Below are 21,172 nucleotides of genomic sequence, written 5' to 3'. Positions count from 1 at the left end.
AAAAAAAAAAAAAATATTTATAAATATTTTTAAAAAATTTGTTTGAAAAATTAAATGTTTTTTTTTTTTTTTTTTTTTTTTTACAAAAGAAGTTGAATTATTGTAAATGTGCATGGTATCAATCTGGGTACAGATGTTTTGTGCCGAACTGAAGGTAAATGTCTAAACTGTTTTTGTGTCCAGAGTGTGTGGGCTCTGCAGTGAGCTGCCATTTTCTAGGCATGTATATCTCTTGGCTGGAGGGAAGTCAGCTTCAAAGATCCTCTGTGCAGATCTAATTGTTTGTTCCAAGATAGTACAATACACTTTCTCTGTAAAATTACTTCTCATCGGAGAAATAATTTGGATTAGATTAATAGATTCATACAAATCTTCTCCTTTGCTCCAGAGATGATATCAGATGATTACTCCAACAGAATGTAACGCCACATGCTGTAAATTTGTTATCGGTCTATTTTGTTTATGACTGCTACCTGTGTGAGGCTCCTAAAAGTGTATTCACACACCACCTGATGGGAATGTGCTCCAACTTCTGCTGACTTTCTGAACTTACCGAGTGGAACTCGTTTTAGGCACCGTCAGCGTTTATTTATCAGATCCCAACAGGTGACGCGATTTCTTCCCAGCGTTTGTCAGGGTGGGTGAGAGATGGGCAGATAAATGTGTGCAAACACAAGATTATTTGAATATCACTAAATATTACTATTGAATATTTGAATATTACTTGGATTCAAATCAGGTCATCATTTATGTTTTCTTTACATGTCTACCCGTGTAAATACAGCTTTCTTTTTGTTATGTTGGTGCTTTTTATGGAGGAAATAATCTACAGTGTTTTTGTAACAAAGAACTAACTGATAAATGTATTAATTTTACTAGATAGTCCTCTAATATAAGCTTTAATAAACCTAAATAAAGAAATTGTATTTGTATGACATATTTTACAGACAAAAATCACAAAAAAACTTGACAAAAACAAGAAAAGAATAAATTATATGAGATGGATAATTTAAAACAAGTAAGCAATATATTTTTAAAAAAATAAAATCAGGAGTGTTGCCCAAATCTAGGAGAGCTCCCTGAGGAACAGCAGGTTTCCATTATTTTTCTTTGGATTAAACTGCATACAGTTGCATTCAAAATAACAGTGTGTTTTTTAAGAGAAAGGCTCAAAATCCTTTTAGTAGATTGGTGACTTGCAAATTTATTGGGAAATGCATTTTATTCCCACATACAAGGGGAAGAAATATGTGTCAAGTCTATTATTATTCTACAGAAAGGAGAGAAATAGGCTGTTCTTTATGCACTCAGTTATTACACAAACCAAACAAATGTTTGAAAATGTATGTTTCCACATTTTGTAATGGAGTAGATAAGGTCTGTGGGTTGGTCTGGACCAGAGCCGACCCATGGCACTGGCAAGTTAAGCGGCTGCTTAGAAGCTCCACACCAACAGGGGTCGCCCAACAGCACCAAGCTAGGATGATAGCATGATATGGGGTGCTACAAATGAAAATATGAGTAGAGTCTCAAAAGGCTTAGCCGACTCTGGGCTGGCCACTCCATGATATTATTCATGTCGCTATGGACATAAGATTATTTGGTTACCGGTTTGGTCTGGATGATTGTCTTTGAAATACCTACTTAATGCTGCAGAACTAACTTTTACAGAAATGTGGAAAATTTTTTTGTCTCTTTATTAAAACTGTCAACATGTCGTGACAGTATAATATGAGACAGATACGATTTTAAAAGATCAAGCTGCTCCACCTTCTCTCTGCAGAAAGCAGAGCTACTATTTGCCAACTGAAGAATTGCATCGTTCTCTGACAAAAACAACCAATCGGAGCCAGGAGGAGCCATTTAGCGCTTTGAATCATTGCTGCCTAATATGCTTAAGGCCGCGAAAGAGCTTACCATTCCACTAAAGCATTTTATCCATCATTGGTGGAATGCTAACTAGACTTAGCATTTCTAGCAGGCTATGCACAAGAGTGATTGACAGCACTAACGCCCTCCTCCTATCTGTGGTTGTTTCTGATTGAGTGACTTATTAATGCAGTTCATACTAGGAGAAAGTAGAGGAGCTCTACTTTTTTCATTATCAATTATTCTAATAATTTTAACAAATGTTAAAAAAGTATATATTTTTTTAAGTGACATATTACAGCCATATTTAGATGATAAAAGAAAGATTTGCAAAATTTATCAGTATCCTAAATTAAAAAAATATAAGATAGCCTACATTATTTTAAAAGATTCCAAAAGTAATGTAGTAAACTTTGACTTCATCTGGTATAAAACTGGTGAAGAAAATATATGTAGAGCCCAACTTGTCATTTATGTTTTTACTGTTTTTATTTAGCATCGTGCATGAGCTAGCATCCCAGCAGCTAGCATCTTGAGGAAAACCTTTGGCGCTGATGTTCCACAAGTATCAGCTAATTAACGCATTTAGTACGTGGGAAAACCGCTGGGGGACACAAAAAACAAACTCCATGCTATCTCTTCATCAAGCTGCACAGCTTGTGCCTGTCTGGGGAACAACTATGTGATTGTTAGCGTGTCGGTGTGGAGGAAAAACGCCCCTTCAGAGCGGAGAGCAGCGGATGGAGACTTTCGTCCCTCAAATCATTTCCAACTCGGGACTTGAAGTGACAACGTCTCATGCCGGGTGTCCGCTTCACTTCCCCCCCCCAACTCTCTGTGGATATACTCTTGGGTGAACGTAGAGGGTTTGTTTTTTCCCTGTCAAGGAGGAAGACATAATATTGGATCTATGAAAAGACCCACGTGGATTTGTATAATCTTTTTAAACCAGGAGGAATGCATATTTTTTTGTTAGTGAAACTAACTTTCCTGTTGTCGCTGATAGGAGAAACACGAGGTGAGAGACGGGGAGCTTTCGGTTCGTTAATGCCTCACAATATATTTGGAAAAGTGTAGTTTTGTTGTAGCTTCGATATAATCTTAACCTGTTTTATAACTTTCGTGTCAGCCTGGGAAACTTTCTCCAACTTCCTGAACACAAGGCGTAGATTTGTTATACCGAGCTGCCAACATAGATCCTTTTACATGTACTTTTCTGATATGTTGCACTTGTTGTCTTATTATTATTATTAATAATATTAATAACACGTCTTTTCCTTAACTCTCCTCTCCTGGGTAATTTTTTTTTTTTTTTGCTCAGGCAGCTGTTCCAGACTTATCCAGCAAAAACCAAAAACTTTTTTTTTCCTCACTAGTGTGTGAATGTAAGCTTCTGCGGTTTAGACTTGTAGTGTTTTGGTGCGATTGCACTGTTGTGTTAGTCAAATTTTTCATCTTCTGTCAAGCTGCGTTTTAGAGCATGCTGATGCCAAACTGCACCCTGAGGTAGCAGTAGATGTCGCAGGTAGACATCACATTTAAGAAGCATTACTGAGGCAATTTCAAATTCTTGTGTGAGAAGTAAATCTTCCACAGCTTTTTCTGCTGCCTTACCTCAAAACTTTGCTTTGTTAAAAATAAACTCAGGATGTTTTGCAGAGTACACATGTGTTAAAATGTTGCTTTTGCAGGTCTGAGATGCTCCATGCCCACAGAGTCTTGTTTGAACCAGGGGAGGTGTGAAGCAACTCCAGATGGCAATGGAGAGTGCAAGTAAGTGTAACGTCCACATCTGTCTTCTGTATGACGAATGCCTGCACAGAAGAGTTGGAATGTGGGATTGTGGAGTCTGACATGACTCAGAGGTTTTGGGGTTTGCATGTGAAGAAGATGAAGCAGTGTGCGCTCACACTGCTGGAGCTATTTCTGGGTGGCAAATGGTCAGAGGATGTAGAGTGAAATGAGTGGTGGACTCTGATGAGGGCAGGGGGTCACCGTGAGATACTGTGTTTGGGTATGTGTTACTGCCACCACATTCTGTCGTCTCTCCAGCCAAACTCCTCTCCGGCCCTAAATCTTGTTTTTCTTTTCTTTCACGGAGCGACAGCTGGGTTTGCCAGAAGCTCGGCGACCATTGTTCTGCTCTGCGATTAATTCTGTGTGACTAATCTGGGAGAGGCTTCCCAGAGAGACCCTCAAGCCCCGTCCTTTTGCCACCCCCCTCACACCCTTCTCTTGGGAGTTTGTCCCCTCCTCAAAAGCCCTCAGTGCTCACTCTCTCTGATTGCCCAAGACAGATGGCTTGACGCTTTATAACCCATTAAAAATGGAGAAAAGGTTTCTAAATGTGTATTTTTTAAAGTTTAAGTGTAAACCCATACCTTCTTTTGCTTTCTTGTTTAAATGCCCACCTTGGCATGAGCAGCAGCAGTCAGGTTCACTCCCTGCTGAATGATTGTGCCGACCGGGTCAAAGCTTCGGACAGCAACAAGTGGGCAGTCATCTTGGCCCTCCGCCACATCTTAATTTGGCCCGGTCATGTATTCACTCGTCGCTCACACACACGCACTCACACACACCCCACCTTCCCACTGGGCCACAAAGCCATCATTGTGCCCCTGCACTGTCCCACTCCTCAGACGTCTCCAATTATAAACTGAGATGGACATTGGGTCGGGTTTGAGCGGGCACACAAGGCCAAGCGAATGATTGTGTATTTCCGTGTTACACTCTTCTTGTGATGGTTGTTTTTGTGGCAATGAATGATCAGTAAAAAGTTCAAGGATTGTCAAAACTTGGGCAGATTTTCAAAGTTTGGATACTTTGATTATTTTAGCTGCTGATAATTTGTCCCTTTACATTTTCTCAAAGATGATTAACTAACAAGCTTAAGAGCTGCTTTCATATTACACAGCCAGTCGGTGATGCCTTCTGAAGGCGGGAACTGAGCTGAAGCAGTCCAGACCAGAAATAATATCTTGCAGATTCCAGTAGTACAATGGATGACCCAAATCAAAGCAGTTCAGAGCAGAGCTTCTTTCTGCCCAGGGAGATGAGAGATATCGGGCTGACTCGATGTGGGGCGAGGAAGGATGCTGTTGAGGGATCACATACCTCCTTTGCCACTGTGTTGATTGCAGAGTGATGTGAACTGGTGATGATGATTTGGTGCTCAAAAACCAAAGCTTCAAGTTTTGTAGGTTGTTTCATGTTTTGTACATTAGTACAAAACTGGAAAAGTTGTAACCCACCTTTAATATCCTTATTTTGTTAAGAATTTAAAGTTATTTAATCAATAATATCTCTTGTTTTTAAAGTTATGTTGATTTTGTCATATTTTTCACTAATTTTATGTCCAGTACACATTTTTATCTTCCTTATCTTTGAATCTGTGATTGTTAGTCATACAAACAATGAGCACCAATGAAAGTGAATGGCTCCTGCTTAGCATGACTGCTTAGCATGTCATGTAGCATTTCACCTCCGTATTTCAGCTTTTCCAGCTACATGTTCTTAAAATATTTTAGATACACAGCTCCACATAAACATAGTCGAATTGCCCGCAAATAATTGTGTTGCATTAAAAAATAAAAGTATGCAAATACTGAACCAGTGGGGCTCTACTGTATTGCAGTAGATAACTCTATAGACATCTTTAATTTGTGTAAGCTAATGGTTGATCTAAGCAGGGCCATACAAAAACATTTTACTTCATTTTATGTTTTAGACAAGAACAATGCTGGTAGTGCTCTTCGTTTGGCACGGCGATATGGCTGAAAAAGGTATCACTACACAAACGTTTCATACAAGTCGATGTGTTGATAATTATTGATTAATTTTTTGTTTTAAACATCTGAAACACTGCCCAAATGATGACATTAATTTACCCATTTTATCTGCAGTTTCCTCTTGAGCTCCTGTGCTTATTTTCTTCCTTCGCTCTACGAGGCTCTGTATTTTTAATCAGTTATGAGGCATGATGGTGAAACCTGAAACTGCTCTGTAACCACTCAACAGACTGTTGCTAGGTAACCACAACTTACTCAAGTTGTTGCTAGGTAACCAAAGAGTGAGTGAGTTGATACCACCAGCCTTGCTTAGCTGGCAGTGAGAGTTTGAGGTTTATTTATTCTTTTCAAAATGACAACTGCAGGTAAGTTGCTCGATGCTTATGACTGTTTAAAAGAACCTCACATTGAACAAGTTAAACCTTCCCTGTAAGTTGATCATCTGCTGTTTTGCCAACCTTTTAGTCAGTAGATTATTTTCATGGTGCTAAAATGCTTTTTTTTTTTTTTTTGTCAAACTGTTCCGTTTGGAACTGTTTTGATTTAACTAAAAAAAAAAAGGTAACACTTTATTTGAAGGGGTGTGCATAAGACTGACATGACACCATAAAGAAGTCTTTATGAATGTTTATGACAGTTGTCATGAAGTGTCATTCGGTAAATAATGACACTTTTAATGCCAAGTTGCTCTAAAAGTTGCATTAAAAGTCCATTAAATATGGCAACTTTGCATTGAATTATCACAATTTACAAAATCACGCAAAGTTGGCACTTTTAACGGACTTTTAATGCAACTTTTACAGCAACTTTGCATTAAAGGAGGCATTATTTACTGAATGACACTTCATGACAACTGTCATGAACATTCATGAAGACTTCTTTATGTTCATGACAGGTGTTATGTCATGTTTATGATGGTGTCATGTCAGTCTTACGCACACCCCTTCAAATAAAGTGTTACAAAAAAAAACAAAAAGACAAAACAGAATCAGACTGGGTCTTTATGACAGGATATTAGAGACAAAAGTACTTAACTATCCAATTTAAAACTGGTTCTCTCTTAAATTACCTTTTGTGTTGTGACAGTACCCTGGTGTATCCTTAGGGGAATCTAACAGACTTTCTACTGCTGGATGATTCATAAGTTCAAGTGAAAATGTGAATAATTTAGTGCGTGAAAAGCATCCAATCTACAGGAAGACTTTATAAAACCTTATTAAAGAACGGGCCAACGTTAGGACTTCTGCAAACCACTTTATGTAAATATGACCTAAGCAGATGCTTGAGCTCTCAGTTGTGTAAGACTCACCTCAGTTGACCTGATTGTTGAAAGCATCTGTTTGCACCTACCGTTTAAGTTGTCATGGATGGAAAGTATTGGAAAGTTTTCCGAAGGAAGTCACTAATTTGACACAAGATTAAGATTTAAACAAAAAATAAAACATTTATTAAATTTTAGATAAATTAATTGTTAACTAACACAGTTGAAACTCCTATTGCTGCAGGAGGGTTTAGCAGTCATATCTGTTCCTCTTTTTTTTTTTGTTGCATTTATATCGTGGGACTTGAGGTGTTAAGGAGAACAGCAGCCATTAAGGGTTTAAAAACCTGAGGGCTTAAATTTTGCTGCTGAAACCTGTTGACTTTTTAGGGGTTTGAGCAAGTGATGCCTCCGATAACAATCTGAGCCATTAATTCCTCACTGGTATGTGTCCCTGCTACAGTATTCATTTACCTCGATGAAAGTGAACCCTTGTCCCTCCAGTTCTGGGCATTCTTCAATGGCACCTCTGTTTGCCCCAGTCAGATGAGTCTATCTTAACTCCCCCTCACGTCCTGCGCTCCCCCCTCTGCGCTCGTATTCAGAGTCAGGAAGCAGCCTCCAAGTGGTCTGAGGGAAGAACAGGTGCCGTATCTGATCATATCATCACACAAGCAGAAACACATAGTGCAAGGCTTTTATATGGCCGCCGTCACCAGAGTTGGGTTCCCTTTGGCCGATGAGAGGAGTTTTCTGGCCAAAAGAAGCGACTTGGTGGTAGGGATCCTCTGCGCAGTGGATGTTTGGCATATATGCCAAGACAAATCACATAAACTCTGATTGGAGTTACTGACAGTGTGTGTATGTGTGTGTGTGTGTGTGTGTGTGTTTGCGAAACAAAGGTACTTTGAGCCACACTTCCTCTTTTCTATTATTTTCCTCATCCCAGACCACCTGCTTGCGGGTTGAAGTATAACAACCATGTGGGCCATCCACTCATCCAGACAGCAGCATGCTCCTTAATACCCATGATTACTTGTGGTTTTTGCCCATTGAGCTCCACACAAAAACAGATTGACGAAGTCTGCCAGGTGTTTTTTAGCTTTTAGTCTCTCTACTCTACACACTACCGGACACAAGTCATTCTCTGAAGACTTAGGAGAAAGGGAAGAGATGGGCTTTTATGGAAATCAATTGGAAATTAAACAATAATTTAAATTTTACAGTATGGTATCTACCAGTCAGAATTTTACAATCTCCTCCATGATTATAAATGAGATTATCCAAATGACAAGCACATTGTTTAAGGTTGCATTCACACCCACCTGTTTAGTCCATTTTAATCGAGTTTGTTTGTCTGGAAAGTTTGCTTTGTTTGCGGAGGTGTGAGTGTGTTATCAAACTCTGAAGTAGACCAAAAAAGCAAACTCTGGTCCACCTAAACACACAGTTCTCTGTTTGGTTGAAGTGAACTCTGGTGAATTCGAGTTCATTTATGAAGGCTAAGTGGACCAGTGACCACTCTAGAAGCAGGAAGCGGACTTTAGTACAGGGCCTTCTGAGTAAATACAACCAAAACAAACGCTTGTGTCTAGTGTACAGGGAGAAATGACTCGTGGTCTTTTTCCACAGACAAATCCTACGACCACTAAAATCTGACGCCACTCCACTTTTGTTTACATTTCTTGAAGAAGGAAGTCATACTCAGTGTCTTCTTTACAGGTTTTTGTGAAATTTCTTTCAGTAGTTGTTGCTACAGTGCCCCCACAGTCGAGTGGGGAAACAGGTTTTTCAATTAATTTGGATCGTTTGACAGTGCAATGAAAATGCGGTTTCATTTTCAGTGAAAGTAAACCGCACTGAAAATGTAACAAATGTTTGGATTTTGTTCCCCAATCGAATCCACTGTGACTGTGAGAATATTTTGAATTGCTTAATTTAACTGTTACACTTCAGTAAGAAAACAGAAAACTTGAGAAACTACAGGAAGAGAACATTTGTTACCAGGAGTGCACCGATTGCAGTTTTATTTAAAGATCGGCAATTGCCGATCTTTAAATAGCCTTACTTGCCGATGCTGATTTTGGACAATGCTGATTGTTTTGTCTGAAATGTTGCTAAATATAGTAAAGTTGCTGAGCTGGCAGCAATGGAGTGACTATTGTTAACTGTGAACGTGCAGCACGACCTTTTGGGTCTGTCAGTGAAAGCTCCCTCACAGCAGAGCAACAGAGGACGGTGGCTGATTTTTAGATCTTTGCCGAGGCAGATAAGCTCAACAAAAACAGATGTGAATAACTGGTAAACTGGCATAGAGATATATAAATAGCTACTATTAAATAAATGAATGTATATTAGGGCTGAAACAATTAATCGGATTAATCAATTGTCAAAATCGTCAACTAATTTAGTAATTGAATAATCATTAACTGGAGTATACAGACCCAAAAAAGGCCACTTGATGAAAGAGCAACATACTCAGAGCAGTAATTAAGTCAAAAAATATACATTTTGTTTGTAATGTATGTATTACATCAAATACTGTTGATTAATAATTTGAAAAATTTATCAACAGATCAGCTCTACACAGTATTGATGTTGATTCAAATAGAAAAGTTTGAGCTTTTCATATGTTGATATTAGGAGTAAAAAATGCTGTGTTGTTGCATTTTAGGTAATAAACTGTTTATTTTCTTATTTTAAAAAAGGAATTTAAATATTTATTTGCCATTTTTATGTATTTTAATGTTGTGCCAAATAACATTAAATAACAATAAGTTGTTAAATGAAAAATCTGCAGAACGATCCAATTTTTTTTATTCCATTACTCGATTAATCATCAGAATAATCGATAGAATACTCGATTACTGTAGTAATCCTTAGCTGCAACTTTAATGTATATCCACTGGGAAAAAATGGAGTCATTTAGCACAGACAGGAAGTAAAGATGGGATTTTTCTCCTCAACACATACATTAACAACCCGAGGCTTCAGTGTCACCTTTAAACTTCTGTAAGTCGTTCCCAGCCTCGTAAAACAGGCTGTGGCAGAAGTCATTAGGGCGACTGCGACTCTCAGAAAATACTTCCTCACACACACACACACTGAGTGTTTGGTCCCTGGGGGGAGCTGGTTCTTTCCCATGGGCTGCATCCCGTGTTGCTCCGAGATTCACAGGGTCACTAATGAAGGCTGCCAGATGTGGGCCGGCCAGGTCAGCTCTCCTGTACGATTACAGAGGAAGGAAAAAAGTGATGAACTTAAGGAGAGGGCAAGAGCTGGAGAGTCCTGTAATTTCTGCGGCCAGTTGGGATTCAGCGGTAAATCCAGTTACCCTAAAAACAGTCATGGATTTTCCAACAGAATTATTTCTGCTTACCAGGCTATTTTTTTATCCCAATAGAGTCAATTTGTGTGATTGCAGCTATGTCTAACTTTCTTCTCTTGTGGTGGTAAAGTTGACACTCTGGTGAGCCACGATACACACTGCTGGGAAAGCACAAGAGAGGGCAGGAAAAGGGGAGAAAAACAGGGAGGAGAGGCCCCTCTCCCCTTGGGCGAAGCTTTTAAAACAAATCAGACAAGACTAAAGAGGACTTAGCCGAGGCACAGAAGCAAACGGCCAGGAAATGAGAAGTAGTGGGGCGGTGGTGGGGGACAGACAGGATGAAGAGAAGGGAAGTCAGAGGTACAAACATGGTCCACTAACCCAGTTTGACTCCCAGATGAAGACGCCTGAGACATCAAAGAAAAAACGCCGGTTTTTTAAATCACAGCCAATGTGAGATATAAAAACCAAACCAGACATGAGGCTGTCGGCCTAAGTACGTTTTCCAAACAGATGACAGTAACTACCATCACTACTGCTGGTAACAAACCTATTGTTTATTATAACTGTAATAATGTCTACAACTTTATATATATAAGGATTTTTAGAGTGTCCTTCTTGGATTTGTAGCTATTCCTTTGGTGGTTGCGGTACTACACCAGCCCTGTTTAGTTCACTTTAATCGAACTCTTGCTTGTTTGCCTAGAAAGTCTGGTTTGTTTGGGAAGGTGTGAATACGCAATCAAACTCTTCTGCGGAACAAGAAAGGAAACTCTGGTCTGCCTTTAGACCTTGGTCTTGGTTTGCTTGAAATGAGCCAAATGAATTCATGTGTGAACACCAAGTGAACTGTAGACTGCACCAAAAGCAGGAAGCGGACTATAGCGCAGGGTATTTTGGGTAAATACAACCAAAACAAACACAAGAGTTTAATGCTAGATTGAGAAATGGCTTGTGGTCTTTTACCAAATCCTCCAACCACTAAATTCTCACGCTACTCCATTTCTGTTTAGATTTCATGATGAATGAAGTTGCACTCTGTGTCTTCTTTAGATTGTTTTGTGTCATTTCCTTCAGTGGTTCTTGGTGCAGCACCACCACAGGCAAGGATGGGAACAGATTTTTTAATTAGTTTGGATTGTTTGACATAGTGCAGTGAGAAAGTGAACCTCTCCTGCTGGAAATGTAACGAATGCTAGAAGTTTGGATCCCAGTCGAACCGAGCGTACCGGACTGAGTTGTGAAAACAGCCTGACATTTTAGTGAAAGCCCTTTAAATCTTGGGACCACCACGACTGCAGCAATGAGCAGTTTTGAAAGCGTTCCTTTGTGAAACCTGTTTTGGCAACCTGTTAAGATGTAATTACACCAATGAGAAAACTGGAGAATTACAGAAAACAGACCAGGTGTAGTGTGAGAAAACCCAAAGACAAACAATAAAGTAATTGTATCTTGTTGGGTTGAACGTTTAAGAAGAAATGTTCCAGTAAAACAGTGGCCTCCCTGGTTCATGTCCGGCCAGAGCCGTTCTTTGGCACATCTCCTGCCCTAATCTTTTCCTTTAGTTGGACAAATTATTCTGTACATTCAGTAGTTTCATACTGTAATAATCCAAATTAAAATCTAAATTACATGACAGATTAAAGAAGTTTCTTTTAACTTGATATGTTTTCGTTTTAACTTATAAATTTTTTAGTGTTGTCTGAGTATTAGTCACATTTTGACAGTTATTAATAAAATTAGGGAATATTTACATGTAACCAGACGCTGACTTTGTGTCCCACAGAGCTTTACATGTCACAATAATTGAATAAATAGACAACCTAATTCACTAAGCCTCTTAAAAAGCATCCAAAGCGATCTCCATGCAGCTGCCTGAATCTGTATACTCACTCTGGGCTTTTATTTGTGTACAGTGCACATGTGTAGCCCACATATTACATCTCTCCATCTGCGTGTGACCTCAGAAAGATGGCAGATGGCAGATTGGCCCGGCAGTCAGGAAAACCCCTTTAAGAGTGACGCCAGGCCCGGGGTCAGATGTCACCACAACATCTGCTGCAGGCTCGAGCCGCCGCCCAGGCGCTCTCGTGCGTCCCGTCCGTGGCGGCGCAGACCTGTTGCCATGGGCTACTGCGGGAGCATGCGAAGAAGAGAAGTGAGCGCGGAGGAGAACAATGACGGCAGCCGGGTTCAGGGATGACACAGGAGATAATAACAGTATCGTCCTTACCACGGAGATCGCTCCACTTCTGTCCTGCAGTTACATTACACCTCCCAAACACCTGATATTTGCTCAGCTTCTGATTTGTGCCTGTCTTTTCATGTCTTCTTTATTTACCTTTACCTGCCGCTGTTGAGATTATCTGGCTCTGCAGGCCACCAGATTTCTCTTGTTGAAGCAGCTGCTTTGCTCTGTTTGCTTTGAATACAGAAAGGACTCAATAAAGAAGTCTCTGAATATCTTGTGCCTTGTTCACCTTTAAGACCTTCTGGAAGCAGTTGATTTTATGTCTTTGAAAGCTGTTTTGAGGCAAGTGTGTGTTTTTTTTTTTTTTTTTTATAAGTTTTTGCCAGGTTAAAGAGCAAACTGTTAGCATTCTTTGCACAGCGTGTGCTGCAGTTGACTTCCTGTTAGCGCCTCAGCTGGAGCGTGTTTGCATAGAGCTTCCATCAACCTGAGGGTGCGCCGTCTCTCTGTTTGTCTTCTCGGCTTTGTGCGAGACTTTCAACTGTTTTGCAGTACAAATAATGCATTACAGTACTTAAAACACATGGAACAATAAATAAAGTGAGTACTGATTTCTCTTGAAACAAAAATGTCCAGGTCAATAGTTGCCAGTTCACCAGAATTTTGACATCCAGTCTTTAGTGGAAAGTGGAAAACAAACGATAACCCAAATGAAAATGCTCTGTCTGGTTTTACTTTATTATGCAATTAATTTATTGCTTATTCAAGCTTATTCACGTTGCAAGTTTTTTTTTTTTAATTTGCTTATAAGTTTGAAAGCAAACTCTGGTCCAAGTTTGAAATAATCTGCCAGTGAAGTAGTACTTTTTTTAAAATCAATATTAGGGAGTTATTCACTTAAAACAAGCTCCTATTACTTGCTGAAAAGTTATTTTTGCTTAATTCAAGTGTACTAAGACATTTGCACTAACAATAGACCAAAATATTTGCTAAAATTTAATGTTTTTGCAGTTATTGTGCTTTAATATCAACCTTCCAATTAGACCAGAGATGGAAATTAACCATCTGCCTTATTTCCATTTCACACTAGAAACTAAACCAAAAATAATTAAGATTTTGTGTTTTTGTATTGTGATACTGTATTAGGGAATACATTAAGCAAGTACTTTTACTTTCAATACTTAATTATTTTTAAAAGCACATATTTGTTTACTTTGTCTGTTTACTTGCACTTTGACTGAATTACAGTGTTTGAGTACTTCACCACTGCTGTTGTGTGAAGTTTCAAAGCCTCTAAGATGTTTTTTTTTCAGGAAACACGATGTGCAGCTGGTCACGAGCTTCTATTGAGGGTAAAAATCAGGCCAGGAGACTCTTTAGAGTAAAAATTCCTTCTCAACCAGCTTCCCCTTTCTCCTTTTGAGAGCCCGTTTCAGTTGCCTTTCTTCCAGACTCTTTTGTTTCTCCTGCTGTTTGTGTGTGTTTTGGATTTTCAGCTTTGGTTTCACTTGCTCTTGGCCCCAAACACTTAAAGAAAAGTGCGGGATCTATTCGGAGTCACTTGGAAGAAAGTCTGAGGAGGGCATTTAGCATCAGTTATAAATCTGAATGTGACGTCTCGCCACTGAAAAGAGGCGGTTAGACAGGAGTGGAGCGACCCGGTTTTGGCGGGAAGGAAGGAGCACAGAGATGAAGGATTGGATGCCAGCAACTGTTCGGACTTTAAGAGAGGAAGTGAAACCAGCAGCGCGGGCCAGTTCAGGAACAGAGGACGTTTCATAGAAAGATTTTTCTGAGACACTGGGAGGAGAAAGAAAAAGGGAAATGAGAGGAAAGAGGAGGTGTAACAGCTGAATACGCCGGGCCTGGAGCGAGCGTTGAATGGGGAGTTGGGGGGTTGGCAATGGACCCACTTATGCTCCCTCTTCTCTTGTTCCTTGTTTCGCTTAGAAGAACGTACGAAAGAGGCCGGCCATTCAGATATCCACTCTACGTTGAAGGTCCCAGCTTGGATTCATTCCTTATTTGATATAAGAAGTGTGATAAAATTATTTTTTTGAGTTTATTGGGATGTTTTGTGCACATAGAGGACAGTAGGATGCAGGAAGGAGGCAGACATGAGAGACGAAGGGGGTGGGGTGGGGGGCGGCTGGCCGGGGCAGCAGCTGCTGTCTCCTCATTAACATGCGCACCTGCTCCCTGCGGCCTTTTTCCAGCAAGCTCGTGTGGCGCCTCACGACTCAAGCACTCGCCACCGCTGGGGTTTAATCGGACCGGCCTCCCTCCCAGAGAAGCCCCCCGCCTCAGATATGTAGCACACATGCCTCTACTGTTCTTTATGACACTTGATACGTGGAAGAATTTGACATGTTGCTGATTGTATTAGAGCAAGGGTGTCCAAACTGAGGCCTGTGGGCCATTTGTGGGCCTTGTACTGACTTCTTTTGTGGCCCCCAAATTAAAAAAATTATCACATTTTTTTAATTTGTGCATTTTTTTTTTTGCTATAAATCAAACTTCTTTAGTCCTGAAAAACATTTTTCAAGAACAGCATTTGTGTTGGTGGCACTAAGGAAGCTAAAAATCCTAATAAAGATGTTTTTCACCATCATTTTTCATCGTTATCACAATAGGACCACTTGAAAATTGTCTCAAAACAACAATAGTATTGTTTATCGCACACGGGTCAAACTCGAGGCCTGGGGACAAAATCTGGCCCGCTGCAGCTTTTTATGTGGCCCTCTAAGACTCCAAATTACATCAATAAGTCCCTCCAGTTTTTCACAAATCCATAAAATCAACAGATCTCCACATTTTTTCCAGATTTTTTATACTGCAATTTTTTAAATCAAAATTGGCCAAAAAAAAGTGACTGCTGCCTCAGCCTTACTAGATTAGCTTGATGTCAAGCTAATAATTAATAAAGTCACATTTAACATCATACATTAGCGCAAATATTGTAACAATTCCTTACAAATATTTCTAAATTAGTGCCACAAAATCTGTGATTTTGATTTAAAAAAAAACACAAATACAATCATGAAATCCTGGATGGACTGACCAAAGATGTTCAATATTATTTAATTTTAAGAAACACTGAATGCTGAAACAAACAGCTATGTATTGGTATTTTAACAGTTTAGTGGATTTTATCAGTACATTGTGGATCAGTACATTTAAGAACATTCAGATTTTTGATATGGCCCAAAATGAAAATGAGTTTGATCTCCCTGGTTTATCGCAGTAACTTCTGGTACATTTTATCCTCCAGCAAAATGTACCACAGTTACAGGACTTTGTTACAGGTTTGTTATTCTCAGATGCCTTTCGCCTCCATAGTTGTTTTCTTCGATATCATTTGACTCAGATTTGGCTTCCCTTTTGATCCTCTTGTTGACATCAATAACACGACAGTCAGACAAGGTCCCACGTTTCGATCTGTGCTTGATGACTTGCCACCGCTGGCTGCTACTGTTTATGTTGCATCGAGCCTAGCATGTGATGTTTTCTTTCCCTTGTCAAAGTCCGAAGGCTGCGTAATCCCCTGAGAGGGGGACCTGTGTAAACACACAACTGTCCCCGCAGAGGGGCCGCAGCTCGGCCCCCACACACACAAAGGTGCTGGACGTCCTGGGAATGTTTGGGGACGCGTCCTGCCAGCCCCTCAGGGCTAACAGCCTCGCCGGGTTTAGTCAGGTATTTCAGAGCCACTTTGGGTTTTGATGTCGTGGGAAGGCCGCTGGACAGGATGTTTCCTTCATGATATTGTGTCTGCGAGAGGCTGAACTCACTACACTGTGCAAAAAGAATCGGTGCTTCACAAATAGATTAAAAAGTCAATAGACCGCTGGATTCCTTTAAGTTCTTGGTGAAATGGTAATTAGCACAATAATTCAAGTTCAAGTTTATTATTAAAAATGGGTCAGTATTTATTAATAAACATGAACACGTGGCTAATTTCCATCTCCAATCTCATTTGCTGGTTGATTTTAAAGCACAATAACTGCAAAACCATAAAATCTTAGTAAGTATTTTTGGTTAGTAAATATCTTTGAATTAAGATGAAACTAACTTACAGTAACTTTTCAGCTAGATGTAGGAGCTTGTTCTAAGTCAGTCATTCCTTAATAATGATGAAAAATTACTAGTTCCACATGCAGGTTATTTCACCTACAGCAAGACATTTCTCCCATATTTTATGTCAATTACCGTCATTTGCCAGTGGAACTAATAATTTTTCTTTGATATTAAGGAATGATTGACTTTAAACAAACCCCTGTATTTTGCTGAAAAGTTACTTGTAAGTTAGTTTTGTCTTAATTCAAGTGTACTAAGATATTTGCACTAGAAAATAGAACAGAAATACTTTTTGTGTTTTTGCAGTGTGATATTGCATTAGGGAATGCATTCGGCATGTACTTTTACTTTCATTACTTTAAGTGTTTTTAAAAGCAGGTATTTTTTTTACTTTGTCTATTCATTTGTACTTTTACTTTAGTGCAATGTCAGAGTACTTCTACACTGCTGTTTTGCAAAGTGTTTCCCATGTTATAAGTTAATTTATCTGCCAATAGAACAGTCAATGTTAAGGAATTATTTGCTTAAAACAAGCCTCTACATCTTGCTGAAAAGTTACTTTTAAATTAGTTTTATCTTATTTCAGGAGATCTTTGCTCTACAAACTAAACCAAAAACACTTGGTAAGGTTTTGTAGTGTACAGTGATAAAAACACAAAATGACACTACAGAATAAGAAATTCACTCTTCTTTCCTGAAGATTGAAATTTTTTCATCGCCTGTGTGATGCTGGAGCAAATCCTCTCAGCGGAGGAAGGAATAAGAGCAGCGAGGTGGTGGTATAGCGCTTTGAAGTTGCCATAATGTTGGCTCACAGCTCGGACACTGTGGCAAAGCCTTGTCCTCAGGATGAATGAGTGCTGACAAAAGGTCAGAATGAGCACTTTTCATCCCGGGGAGATGCGAGATGGCTGATTCTCTCCTGTGTCAGCTTTTGAAACAGAAAAATTTGGCAGAAGATCTGAAATACTGTAGTTTTTTTATGTGTTGTGTTTGTAATGATTGAGACTTGCTGGCAGATCTGCTTTGTGGAAACCAGAAAAACCTCCAAGGACAAGACTAGAGGATTGTGGCTGGTTGAAAACAGCTGATATCGATGGATTTGCATGTAATTATGAGAACTGAACTGAATGACAATAAGATGCATGCAACTGTGCAAAGTTCCTGCGTATTATCCTGCAGTGTGTGTGCGCCGCTGTTCACTCAGACTTTAGGTGTGTGGCCCTTTTGTTGAGCCGTGTGCATCCTCTGGGGACGAGCCCTCGGCTCCCCTCATTGTAATTGTGAATGTGTGAATGTGTCTGTGTGATCTGAGGCTCCTCTCTCTGCAGGCATTTGTTCGCTGGGGTCCGCGCGACGTTTATGACTCAGACTCAACCTGTGAGAAACATCACAGGAGTTTGTCCCGCTCCCCTCCTTTTCCAGTTTTACAGCCTCCACACATTGTTCGCTGGGAGTGACGGCAGAGAGGCGGATGTGCCTTTTAAAGCAGAGGTTCTGAGGGATGTGCCGCTGGATCTTTTTTGCTCCAGTCACTGATTTATAAGCGCAGTTGCTCATAAAGCGAGGGATATTTGCTTGATTGTGTGGATAAAGATAGTGGAGTCTTTTTCTTTTACTAATATAATGATGAAATTATTTAAAGAAAAGTTAGACATTTGCTGACCTGCTGAAGTTGCGATTTGTTTTTCACAAATGGGTTGATTTTCTAAATTTCTTGCCCCTCTCATCGGACTGGGGCCGTCGGACAGGATGTTTCCTGTCCATCTCTCAAACTAGAGACGCAGGTCATCGATAAATGACTTAATTAATTAATGAGTTTAAAAAATGATGGTTTTCCTATGGGTTGTTAGAACTGCCAGTTCAGCCTTCTATGTAGTGTTGTGTCTTGATTGTTTGTTTGTACAAGCGAAACTGCGATATTAATCTTGTTGTACAACCAAAAATAATGTGTGATGACAAGAAATGTAATCTTTTCTAATCTTATCAATCGACTAATAGTTACTTGATGGGCGGGAATTTTCTTAAAAACTTGATTCTTTCTTGTACAAAGAATTTTTGTCTTAATATGCTGAATTAAAAAAGTACCTTATATTTTAACAATTTACTGTGTCAGCTGTGCTAAATATTGTGGTTTTATCTCACATTGTTCACTAAGACATCAATGGAATCAGTAAAAACTGTAACTTAAATTGCTTAACAAAAAAGAAAGAATAAAATATATAAAACACTTAATCCTTGTTGTCCCGATAAACGACAATATTGTTGTTTTGAGACCATTTTCAATAGCATAATAAAGAGAGAAGACATTCTTAACAATCAAAAAACTTTAAATTATAAAGAATATTTAACCCTGGAACTGGAAGACATTTAAAATATCCAAAATGCATGAACAAAACAACAGAAACAACTAACAAAATTAATTGCAAAGTGTCTGTAAACAAATTGTCAGGGCTAGTTGATACCAAAGCACCAGACTGAAGACTTTACTTTACCTTACTTTTCAGTTTCAGGTTCTGAGTCATGATTAGGCCTGAGTCCAGCACCAAAATCATAACCCACCCTGTTTTCAAACTCCTATAAATCATAGTTGTTGCTGACCACACTAACTGCTTGTGTCCAGATGCCGAGATGGATACGTGGGGAGCCGGTGCCAGTTTCATGACCCGTGCAACAACGTGCCATGTATGAACGGAGGCACGTGTCGGGCCGTCTCCAAGGGAAACACGGTGGACTTCAACTGCACCTGCAGAGCGGGCTACACCGACCGCCGCTGCATGACGCCCGTCAATATCGCCTGCCTCAGCTCGCCGTGCCGCAACGGAGGCACCTGTGAGGCAGATGGTCTACTGAGGTACAGGTGCCGCTGCCCACCTGGATGGACAGGTAAGAGACAAGTAGCTTGTCATAACAAGCTCATTACTGACAGCTAAGACTGGATGCAATTTTCCTGCGACCTCAGGTAAAGACTGCGCGACAGCCGACCCGTGTGCCTCCAACCCATGTGCCAACGGCCATTGCTCTTCCGTTGACTCCACCTTCATCTGCACATGCACCCCGTTCTTCTTCGGACAAACCTGCAACCAGGACATCAACGAGTGCGACAGCGTCCCACCACGCTGCAAAAACGGCGGGCTGTGCATCAACGAGGTCGGCAGCTACAGGTGCCAGTGTCCTCCGGAGTTCACGGGGAAGCACTGCGAGAGCCGCTACCTGCCCTGCAACCCGTCGCCCTGCCTGAATGGAGGCACCTGCATCCAGAGGGGGGAAACCAGCTACGAGTGCTCCTGTGTACCAGGTAACTTTAGAGACTTTGTATTTAAAATCAATCAAGTCTAGCTAAAGGCATTACACCTCGTTCAACCTCAGGCAAATATTAAAAATACTTACTAGGTGAAACTAATTCAAATATAAATTAAGGAGTGACTGAACACTGGAAAAAAACTAAATCTTGCCAAGTATTTTGGTCGAGTTTCTAGTGAAAATGTTCTAGTACACTTAAAAAAAAGGCAAAACTAACTTACAAGTAACTTTTGGCTTATTTTAAGTAGATTAAACAAGCCATGTCACTTTCTACTTATAACATGAGAAAAATGTTTTCAAATGAAATAATTTGTTAATATTAAAGGGGACTTATTGAGCAAAATTCACATTTTACACATCTTTCTACTTGCCTGGTGAAAAACCACCAGACAACTTTTGGCAATAAATTAATGTTTTTAGGTGTTTGGAAAATGAGCCATTTCAAAAACCTTTCAAATACTAATCAGCCTGCCTGTCACCTAGCAACCCAAGTGAAGCCCAGCCCGTTACCTAGCAACCCGGACGGAGCTCCAGCATGTTTGGTCTGCTGGTTTTACTGCTGTGTTGTGGCTGTTTGTTGGTGACTTACCATCCACTTGCTGAATTCTTGTTGTTTGTGCAGGAGGCTGTACTTCTGCTTTTCAAAGATGTACGGTGACTTAACTGCGCATCTGTTGTTGTGCATGGCCAGCAGCTCATATATCTAACTGAAAAGTTACTTGTATTAGTTTTGTCTTATTTCAAGTGTCCTAAGGTATTTGCAGTAGAAACTAGACCAAAAATACTTGGTAGGATTTTGTGTTTTTGCAGTGAAGTGAGTCATTTCCTAACCCAACCGAGGAGCTAAAATGATCAGGACTCCTTGCTGGTTAGGCGGTGATGTCATCTAAGGCTTGGTTTTTTCCTGCTTATGTTGTGTCCTCGGTGTGCATGCACACTCGTGTGTTTGTGCTTTTGTGTGTGAACCAAGCGGAGCAGGAAGGCATCGGGAGCTTATCGTGAGGAAATGGCCAAGGCACAACATCCGTTTCACATGGTGGAAAGAAGGAAAGCTCCGGCATGCACAACCCTCCGCCACACAAGAGCGATGTGTTTACTCTCTTTTTCCTAGTCAGTTCAGATGCTCTTGTGCAATCGTTGGCGGCTCTCCAATCCTTCTCAGGATTATCTCCTGTTCTTTGAAACACACGAAGGCGACTTTCTGGATTATCTGAGACGTTTAAACATTTTAACCCCAATTTAACACGATAATGCATCTTGGAGATGCATTATCCATCCATCCATCCATCCATAAATGAATGAAACTGTAGCCTTTTGAGCTCTGTCTCTTTAATATTTATATATATATATATATA

The 21,172-nt window shown here is 40.0% G+C and overlaps 1 protein-coding gene across 1 annotated transcript in view; it reads left to right on the top strand.

Moving 5' to 3' along the window:
* Positions 1–2,488: 2,488 nt before the first annotated feature.
* notch1b (notch receptor 1b) overlaps positions 2,489–21,172 on the top strand; it is a 53,061-nt gene continuing 34,377 nt past the window's right edge. Inside the window, exons 1-4 of the mRNA XM_015043680.1 lie at positions 2,489–2,887; positions 3,561–3,642; positions 19,138–19,400; positions 19,477–19,812. Of these exons, the coding sequence (XP_014899166.1) occupies positions 2,827–2,887; positions 3,561–3,642; positions 19,138–19,400; positions 19,477–19,812 (742 nt within the window). The 5' untranslated portion in view covers positions 2,489–2,826. The remainder of the gene's footprint in view (positions 2,888–3,560; positions 3,643–19,137; positions 19,401–19,476; positions 19,813–21,172) is intronic.

This window comes from Poecilia latipinna, unplaced genomic scaffold, assembly GCF_001443285.1.
Source record: "Poecilia latipinna isolate Pla-1442-1.1 unplaced genomic scaffold, P_latipinna-1.0 Scaffold645, whole genome shotgun sequence".
Lineage (NCBI taxonomy): Eukaryota > Metazoa > Chordata > Actinopteri > Cyprinodontiformes > Poeciliidae > Poecilia > Poecilia latipinna.
The sequence above is the reverse complement of the archived record's forward strand: the minus strand, read 5'-3'. Positions and strand labels throughout refer to the sequence as shown.